The sequence below is a fragment of the Balearica regulorum genome, chromosome 3 (assembly GCF_011004875.1).
Source record: "Balearica regulorum gibbericeps isolate bBalReg1 chromosome 3, bBalReg1.pri, whole genome shotgun sequence".
NCBI classification, from domain to species: Eukaryota; Metazoa; Chordata; class Aves; order Gruiformes; family Gruidae; genus Balearica; species Balearica regulorum.
This window is the reverse complement of record NC_046186.1, coordinates 88,692,042-88,701,912: the sequence shown is the minus strand read 5'-3', so window position 1 is coordinate 88,701,912 and position 9,871 is coordinate 88,692,042. Positions and strand designations below refer to the sequence as shown.

The 9,871-nt window shown below is 43.0% G+C and overlaps 1 protein-coding gene across 3 annotated transcripts; it reads right to left on the bottom strand.

Annotated features, from left to right (window-relative positions):
- Nucleotides 1-289: 289 nt before the first annotated feature.
- Nucleotides 290-9,868, bottom strand: SULT6B1 (sulfotransferase family 6B member 1). 3 transcript variants are annotated; one of them, XR_012834621.1, is made up of 8 exons: nt 8,416-9,798; nt 4,927-5,039; nt 4,589-4,678; nt 3,451-3,577; nt 2,703-2,797; nt 2,257-2,413; nt 877-1,337; nt 290-614 (listed from the first exon to the last, which is right to left on the bottom strand). XR_012834621.1 is itself a non-coding variant. In XM_010310265.2 (7 exons), the coding sequence occupies exons 1-7, from the start codon at nt 8,615-8,617 to the stop codon at nt 1,207-1,209; spliced, it is 915 nt and encodes a 304-aa protein (XP_010308567.1). In that variant the 5' UTR covers nt 8,618-9,868; the 3' UTR covers nt 683-1,206. The 3 variants fall into 3 exon arrangements, 2 of the variants coding, with proteins under 2 accessions (XP_010308567.1, XP_075604971.1); XM_010310265.2 differs by lacking the exon at nt 290-614 and having other exon boundaries at nt 683-1,337; nt 8,416-9,868; XM_075748856.1 differs by lacking the exons at nt 290-614; nt 8,416-9,798 and adding an exon at nt 5,613-8,379 and having other exon boundaries at nt 683-1,337.
- Nucleotides 9,869-9,871: the final 3 nt, after the last annotated feature.

Below are 9,871 nucleotides of genomic sequence, written 5' to 3'. Positions count from 1 at the left end.
GATGTGTTTAATCAGCCTCCCAAGGGAAAACTGCAGCCTAAAAAGTCAGCCCTTTATGAGACTATTCAATGTTCAACCATCTTGTGCACACTGGTCTTCTGGCTCCACCAAAGGAGAGTCATTCTGTTCTCGAGAGCAGCACTTCAAAGTTCCCAGATGTCCAGAAAAACATCCTGGCTCTGAGATGACATGTAATACTGTTAGGCATAACGTAACCCAGGCAAACCCAGACAGCCCAGGCAAAGGCTCCATTTCCAGAAATAGCACACTTCCTTCTCTCATGTCTAAGAAGTCCCTTCTTCCAAACAAGTCAACCAGATGGTTACCACCCCCCTGCCCTGATGCCATAAAGAAGTGACTTCCTCCCAGTCCTGCTCAGCCAGGAGCTGCTTCATGTGCTTTCTCAACATTCAAAGCAGGGTGGGTGCTCAGGAGTCCTGACAATCATGTGGACAAAACCTGGTATTCTCAACATGTGTTTCCAATTTCCACCATGGGTAACCCTGTGTTGAGGTTAAGCAACAAAGCAAGCCACCACCAGGAGGGGGACTCAACCTCCATGAGCCAGTTCTGTCCAAGGGAATTCCTTCAATTGCTCAGGATGAGATCTCACACTACCAAAAGGAAAGAAAAATACTATCACGGAAAGGGGAAGAAAATTTCCACTACTGAGTTCCTCTACTTTTTTTCACGTGTTTACCAGCACACAGAAAGTGGCAAAAGACAACTACAACAAGACCTTTTGAAATTTCATTTTACACTATGAACTTAGAATTTAAAATCATATATGAATACTATGAACTTAGAAATTAAGGATCAAAATGACACTTCATGGATGTTTTTTTAAAATCTCACGGAAAATCACTTCCAACATACTGAATACATTTCCTGTGATTTCTGCAGGCTTAACTACCACATATATATTCCACATAGGATTCTACCATGTAACATGAAAGCATAGCTAAAAATCAGTGTTAAAAAACAAGTGAGGCCAAAGAACTACAGGTCATTTAAGAGAATCCAGTGAAGTCAATGATACTAAACGCACGAGCAAGGATTGCTTGTGTAAGTTAAGGCAGCAGAAACAGGTTTGCAAACTGCATGGATTTTCAAAATTTTTAAATCAGATATTGTCCTGGTTTCTGTTTTATTTCATAAAAGGGAGTGAAAAGCAGCCTGGACATGGGTTTTTTCTCTGAAGGAGGTTCAGGCCTTGCAGTAGACATCATATTTTAATTTCGCTCCCAGCTTAGTTCCTTCTAAGCACACTTTGAATTTGGCATCCATTTCCTGGTTCTGAGCTTCAGTGAAAAGATTTTTCCAGTCTCCAACAACACCTGGAGTATAAAGAAAAGTAAAATATTACCCTTGACTGTAAGGACCAAGGAGTATAATTTAAAACAAAAAAACCTACCTTGTCTCTCTTATTATCATATTTCAGAATAATAATTTTTTATTTATTCATTTATTTTTTCCCCTTCAAGAAAAAAGAATCTCTGGCCCAAGAATACACTCTTATGTTTGCCTTATGTTTGGTGTTTTAACAGAATGTGAACATAAAGCGAACATAGGAAGCTACTGGTCTGCCTTCATAGCTGTGGCATGTGTCTTGTACAGCTGCAGAAGACTATAAAAGGTGACTAGCCGTTGTAAAACCAACCCAGAAAGTTCAAAAATGAGGCTTTTAACTGCAAGCGCTTTGTGCACTGCAATCAGACACTGCCCTAAGCTGCAGTCTACCTTTAATCTAGATTTTGGAGAGTCCACAGTCTGGGGTTGTCTGAGTCTGCAGCTCTAGCTTGATCCATGGCTAAAAGACACAGCTCAGTCTGTGGAGTGTCTGGATTCCATGTGTTGACCGAGGTTCTTAGGCAATCACAAGGGTTATTTAGAAAACCCAAGAAGGAAAATCTGTGGAGGTACTCTGTAGACCAAGTGCCAGGCTATCCCCAGTACTCACAGAAGCCAAAATAAAACTCTTTGTGGTTTTAATTGGTGCTCACTGCATACCACAACTGAAGGGTGTGCTAATCGTAGGGCACTTCTGCTAATTGCATTATACAGGGCTTTACCAAATGGTACTGGCCCTTGAGATGAAATCAAGTGACGGTGTCCTGAAGCACAACCAGTGTTTCTTAAACAACTCCCAACCTTGAAAATTATACAGGAAGATGAACCATCTACTGATCCAAATTCCTGTCTGCCCAAGATGCAGTGCTACCATTCACCACCCTGGCAAAATACAAACCAATTTACCTTTGCGGAAAAGAGTTGAGCCAACAGCACCATGAGTCTCCTGAGCCTTGTCTTTCACTGCCTGGAAAGTGGCCCTGTCTGCAATGGACTGGATCTGCTCTGCCGTTAGGGAGAATCCAAAGAATTCAGCTATCTGCTTTACACTGGCAGTCAGGTTCTGAAAGCAATACAGTGAAAGGGAGTCATGCAATACACTTCCTCTGAAAAAGCAGTTGCCCACTTGGGATGTGCATTGCCATCTTCTATTAACAATATATTTTTTTCTTCACTGTATGTTTTCTGCATTACACTGGAGCTCAACTTTTCTATAGGCAGATTCAACTTGTCACTAAAATCAACTTGATTTTGCTCTTTCAGAAACCTATGCCTTTTGCTGTTCACTTCAGCAGATTTGTTTTGCCTTGCTCAGATGTGTTTTGCCTGTCAGTACACAGCATCTGCTTTACCTCATTCAGGTCTTCATATGTTATGATCATAATATTCTCATCCTCAATGTGTTTGTTCCAGGTGACTGCATGATCAAAATAGGATCCCCAGCCAACTGTAATGAAGAGAAAAAACCATCAATATGACCTTCTTTTTCTTACTGGGTACTTATTTTTCTCTGACTGAAGAATTGCCTTCTGTTGCTTATCGGTTACATCAATGCCAGCAAACAGAACAGCCTGTGCCTTTCTGTACAACAGAACAACAGAGACTTCCTCTGGACTTTGGTAGGTAAATGGTTTCCACACAGAAATATGAATTTCACTATGTGCTTCCCCTCTGTTACTATATTGTTATTTAAACATCTCTTAAAATCCAAAGGCAGACATCAGTCTAATCTAAAATTTGGGTTGGTAATTAGGTGTTTGGCCTCATGCAAAAACAGTAAAGACAACAAACTGCCATTTCACTACCGCTTCAGACCTGTAGCTCTTCCTCCACCACTAAGTGGCAGAACGTTGACCCAATGCTATTGTCAAGCTGCCATGCAACTCCCTCACCCTCGCTTGGAAAAGCAAAATACCCTGAAGCAAAGAATCTTTTGGATATTCTCCCCATTCTGGCATTCAGCTGCCTTCTTTATCATGATGTACAGCCATCAGTAAACTAATTATGGCACAGCTGTTTTCCCACTGGCCCCATTTAGTTGTTTTTAAATATTTTTTTTTCTGTTGCTTCTTCAGCTACATTCAGTAACTATAAAAATACCTTTCCCATTCATGAACTCCGAGAAGAACTCATCCCAGGAGCTGTAACTGGGGACGCTTGGCACATTGTTGTGGAAATGGAAAAATGAAACAGCTGTATCTTTAGGGTTTCGAAACAGTACTAGTATCTGGAGTGGGAGAAAGAAGTCAACAATTTTATATCACTTATTTCCCCTGGCAACCAAAATGAGAGTATAACCAAACATTCTGCAATCAATAACATACTGGGGGCTATAAAATATTTTATTAGTTAAGGCATGGAGAACAAACTTATAATGTGATCATAATAAAGACCTTGTTACCACTTCTAAGATTTGCTTATGTCATGAAGCAATTGTAGAAAGAAACAACTGGAAAAACTGTAGTACTGTCATTGAATACTATCCCATAACTACTTAAGACCTGGGAAATTGCAAGGAACCATTTGCTGACCCCCTGACAGGAAAAGCTCTGTTCAATTCTCCTTCAGGAAACTGCAACTGTTACAATCATCTCCCATTTTTCAAAGCATGGCAATAAAGTTATTGAAATTCAAAGAGAATGAAATCCTCAGAGAAGTGTACACACTTCTGAAAACACGTTATACACATTAAATTTTTGTTATACATGTTATATGTTTTTTCCTGTCTCATACAGGAAAAAATACCAATGAAACATAGAAAAAAATCCCCATCCCTTAACCAATTATTTCCTTCATCTGTGGTACATTTCCTAAGTGCTATGTATCCGCCATTGTTCAGTGACCAAGAACCAGAAATATCAAAGTTTTAACAGTGTGACTCTTTGCAAGGAGACAGTCAATGTCCCAGAGATACTGTTGTCACATTCATTCCCACCACAGTCATGCATGGAAAAGAATAGCACAAAAGAGGAAAGAGTGACGCTCCAGCCATTTCTGAGCACTGCAACAACCTCTAGATCTCTGCTCGCTTATGTCAACTACAGCACCCCTAAGGCTACTGTAAATTGTAGGGGGTGCAAAGCCAGCCCAGGCATCATGAGAGCCAAACTATCTCCAAGTTGCTTTACCCCAGTGCCACCTGCTTGGGTGCAACAAAAGGATGTGGCCCCAAAATTACTCTCGCATGCTGGTACTGTCAGAGAGATGAAGCTTGTATTTGAAAAAGAAAAAAGCCCACCTTGGCTTTGTTCTTGAAAATAGACTTGGGAAGGCAATCATAATTCAGATGTGTTGCCAAAATCCTCGGAGATGGAATCTGTTTCATCCTCTTTAGAAATAAACAGAACCATAAGTGAGAACAGGTTTATCACATGGGTGCAGCAATGATCTTTAAGAATCGCCTGTGTGAAACAGCCCTTAATCAAAAGGCATTAGTCATCCAAGATTATCTTTTTTCCCCTCTCAGGAGAAATATCTTTACTTGCTGCATGACTTCATTTTAATAACTTGTGTGCGGGGGTGCAAGAGAGAGAAAACAATAGACTTTAAGTGGTTCAGTAGTTTCTTTTCACTAACCTGATATTTATCTGGATCTCCACATTCAATAAATGGTAGTTCTGTGCTTACAGGTTTACTCTGGATAGTTGTAAATATCAAATCACTTAAAATCTGGATAAGCCAGTTCACACCTGCACCAAGAAACCCAGAGAACAAAATAAAACAAATCAGAGGTTTACATAAGATCTCAGAGCCTTCTCATTACATGGCTTAACTTAGCATAATAGACAGTCATCAACTAACACTAAAGTTCTCAAATTGTTATAAACAAAATAATGTTTTCCATTTGTGAGATCCTCAACAGCTTCTTAACTCTGTGACCTTCTTGGCTCACTTCTAACTGGGATGTGGAAAGCACTGGGGGCAGAACTGACTCAATGATGCACTTACCGTCTTTTTAATATATTCATAAAACAGGCAGTGACAGGCAATAAAGGAAGATTTCCTGGCTTTTACAGAGAATCACCTGGGAAGGGTCTGGATAGGAGACGGAAGGAACGAGCAAGGAGTTTTGCTCATTCTGCCAAGGAAACCATTGCCTCTCTAATGCCCTGGGTCGAGGACGAAATAGAGTCATCTATTCAATGTCATTGCCAGTGCTTGTGCTCAGTTGCGCCTGTTGTTGTCTCCATGAAGTGCCTGCCAGAGCAAGTGCTAGAACAGCTCTTACCCACTGGACACCTGCATCCCTCCCCACTCCTCACCCTTTGAGAGGGATGTTGCAGCAAAGCCTCCCCCATACTGCATCCCATTCCAGCGTGAGCCTGTGGCCAGCTCCTGGAGCTTCCCCAGAGTTTCCAGGAATCACATTTGCTCTGCTGATGCTCTGCCGATTGCCAGCAGGACTGAGCAAGAACAGCGTGTTCACCTTGGCCTGCAGCACCCTCCCCGCGTCCCTGTGGGGAGGCACTTTGAAGGCTTCCCACCAGGCCCACAGAGATGGAGCTGCGGAGCTGCTGACGCCTCCTTGAATGCTGTGAGTCCCCTGTGAACACAGCTGCCAGAGGCACTAACAGAGAACACGCAATGCAAACAGCTTTAACCTCTCATGTTTTCAGTGCAAAGTTATTCCCAGAAAGGAGTAACTTCCACCCTATGTTATATAAAGTGCCTCAGGATGCTTGGATGGAAGCAGCTGACACATGTCATTCATACAGTAATGTGAATACAATGTGTGCACATCATCTTATAATGCAAATATTACATTTATACACCACCCAATATCATATTTATATATGACATTGTATGATGTATATCATTTATATCATTCTCCCATTTATGTACCGACCAGAGCCAAAAGCATTAAGAGTCTCCAAATCTACATCCTCATCTGCCCAGTATTAACTACATGGGCACAAATACAAATTTTATTTTAACAAAAAGCTACAACTGATAAACCTAAAATTCCTAGTTTCTAAATCCCCTACTGGCTTTTCAACCATGTGACCCATCTCTGGAGCTCCATTGTCCTTTACCCCTACCTCATATAGAGCTCTCTGCATCAGTTTTTCTCTCCACTGCACACACCTGAGCTGGGGGAAGCCTTTCACATTGGGAGACTTTACTGCAACTTAACCTTCATAATACCTAATAAGTAAAAGGAGTAGGGACAATATTAAAGCTTTGAGAGACAAAGGTCTTCAAGGGCCTCAGTGTGAGTCTTTCATCAGGCATGTTCATGACCATCTAAACCTGGCAAATGCCTAAGAGTTTGAGCCCTACATAGAAAGCACCTGAGAAGCTGGCAGAGGAAGCCAGACACCAGGCTGCCTTGGTTCAAGAAGGAAAGAGGCCTGGAGAGAGATTTTTATTACTGTCTGGTGACATTATGGCTTGGTGGGTCCAAGTGTCACATCAAGGGGCAAGAGGGAGCCCAGCAATTTGTGGTTTCAAACTGGGTCAGATAACCTTTCCTTTTCATTCTTTAACCTCCTCTCTTGCCTTTTTCCCTCCTACTTTGCAAGCTATAGGAAATTAGGACAAGAAATCTATTTAGCACTGTTTAAGAGTGTAAGAGAAAACATCCAGATGGGAGAAAATTCAAGATTTACCTGCAGATTGTAACTACACTGTACAAGCACAGCATTTTCTCTCCCTCCTGCTTTCCCATTTCTTCTGCACAACCTCCTGTACATGCCTTTCCAGCAGTGCCTGCCAGGTAACAGGGTGCTGCACTCCCCAGCAAAACACAGGGAGCTGTGAACTTGCTCTGCCACTGAGCAACTGGCAGTGGTCTTTGGTAAAATTTCCCCCTGCTGCCCTACCACAAACTGCCTGATATTAACAGTGTGAGATCTCTTTCTTTATCCGCTGATCCCTCTCCCTGAGCAGAAGAGGTTTACCGAGTTACTAAACCTCAGATGACTCCATGTCTGAAGTCTTCCAAACTCTGTGAGAAATCAAAGCCAGTGCCAAGTTACGGCAATGACCTTTTAGGCCTTTGGAGGGTCCAGCACAACTCTGGACCCAAACCCAACGGAATTACAAGCTCCTTAAAATAAAGATGCACATTGTACATTTTGTGACAGCTCCTTCCTTTTGTATTTGCCCTCTTTCAGGGTTCTGTCTCACAGCTGCTATAAATTCACCCTAAATACTACAGGCATACTTCCTAAGCCCCTAAATACACCACAGTTTCTTTCCAGATCAGAACTTGCCCACCAACGGGAATTCTATGTGCTGAATGAGAGCTTAACCTAGGACTCTCTGGTTAGAGCCCAACTCGACCACACCTGCTACCATGCTACTGCAATGAAATCCTTCCCTGGACACACATCTCCACCGGCAACCCTAAGCTTCTGCTGCCTGGGTCTCAAAGAAGAAACATATGTTTGGACAGAATTTCCTAGATTAGCAAAACCCATGCTTTCCTAGTAAGCAACCATGTCACAACTGACATTTAATAAAACTGATCAAAATCAACTAGTTGGTTGTTTGGGTTTTTTTCATTGCTCCTGTTGCACTTTTCCTTCTTTCTGCAAACCTCTGACTAAAAGATTTAGACTTTCAGGATGTCAATACCATTTTGCAGTAACAAAACAAAAGCCAATGCTGATACTAAAAAAATGCCAAGAAACAGCTTATAATTTCGCAAGTAAAGATGCTGTGCCATGTCACTTTCTACACCTTTGTCTAATGCATAACTTTATTGCTTTTGCACACTACACTACATTACTAACATGCTTTTCAGAATACAGTTTTTCATACTGGCAGAGTTCTTGTCCCACTGATATATAAAACAATGTGTACTTTATTCTTACTTCTTCAGCCAAATATCTTTGAACACTAAAACTTCTTTTCTTTTCAGAAACACAAACCATATTAAAAAGCAGCACAACAGACTGCATAATTAAAACAAAGCAGGGCAAAAACCTGCTGCCTCCGGTTGCAGGAGAAATGCCCGATATGCTCACACAACATACAACCACAATCAATTGGTTTTCCTTCTTACTGTGTCAGCTAATTACAGTATTGTACACTACAGCAAGCAATTTATAATGTATTCACCACATTTGGGGTAGGACACCAGCACCATATCATCTCTTCTGGCTTCCAGCTTCTCCAGGGCTTGGAACGTTTCCGCACTGCACACTGTGACAGGATACAGGGTCCCCCCATAGGAGAACAGCAGATCCTTCAAGGTAAGCCCTTCAGACTTTGCCAAGGCTTTATTTATCTCATCAACAAAGGCTTTTTTATCCTCAGCCATGTTTACCACCTTTGGGGTGTGAAGCTGTTAGTCTAATGCAGTAAGTGCCTTTAAATAGATGTTTCTAAGTGGTGGAGTAGAAATCCTTTGCATTACTTCTGCCCTCCCTCAAATTTGATACGTTTCTTTCTCTCCTCCCTTCCCACCTTTCTGGAAAAGGAAGTTGGGTTGATCCTGTCCACTTATAATCTACAGAGCAGGAACTACTTTAGTAAGAAATCCCACTGAGGGCAAGTAATACTTGCAAGCTCAGCCACTAGGAAAGATAATTGGAAAATGAATCACCCTGTAAGAATGAGCAACAAAATATTATGTCTAATCTTACATAACAATAGGAAAAAAAGCATCACATAGAATTGAAAGTCCCTAATAAGAAAAATCCCAAGAGGTTTTATTTCAGAAATAAAGTCAGCTCTCTACTATGAGTTGAGAGAAATACATAGTGAGTCATAGAAAACAACAAAATCAAAACCATAAAACAGAACAATACCAAGAGGGAAGGGATGCTGACATTTTATGTTCTAAATACCCCCTGTGAGAGGTAGGCTGCACTGATGCCTTTTATCATGTTAAAAAGACAAATACTGAGATCTTGCATAGCACAGGTTTTGTCAGCATCCTCATGATAGAGCTAGGATCTGTTTTTAACAGCCATAAGCCTTACGTATCCAGCAGTTTTCCTCTAGCGGGAATACAGACCGACCAGTTCTGGCTGCCAGGAGGAACAGAGGAGCCCTTCCACCAGTTGAGGCAGAACAGCAGCACTGAAGCGCAGGCCTGCTCCCTCGCCTGACAGCGGGCACCTGCTCAAGAGCCTCAACACCGGGCAGCAAGGCCTGGCCTGGCCTCTTAGCCGTGCTGGGCACACATGCTGCCAGCTCACAGCTGAAATGGTGAGGCGAGGACAGTGGGTCCCTCTGGGCAGCAGGGAAAGGTGGTGAGTCGGACCTGCTGCCAGCAACCCGAGCGAGCCACCGAGGGAGAGGCAGCGGCCAAGGACTGCCACCTGCACCCTACACCATCACTGTGCTAAGTAACGGCCCTCTCTAGGCCGGCCCAGGCAGCAGCGGAGCGGGGGGGAAGCTGCGGGGTGCCGAGACGCGCCTCTGCCTCCTCTCTGCCACCCCCCACAGCCCCGGGCCGCCTGCCTGCGACCCGGCCGAGGTTCGCGTCCCGGCGGAGCCCCACCACCAGAACCAGCGGTGGGCTGGCTGCGGGGAGGGGGCGGTGGGTGGGGCTGGCTGGCCACGAGAG

Coding starts and splice junctions, on each gene's coding strand:
- SULT6B1 (XM_010310265.2), bottom strand. CDS start 8,617: ATGGCTGAGGATAAAAAAGCCTTTGTTGATGAGATAAATAAAGCCTTG. Junction 5,040..8,415: donor GGTGTCCTACCCCAAATGTG/GTGAATACATTA, acceptor TTCTTGGTGCAG/GTGTGAACTGGCTTATCCAG. Junction 4,679..4,926: donor GAGATCCAGATAAATATCAG/GTTAGTGAAAAG, acceptor TTATTTCTAAAG/AGGATGAAACAGATTCCATC.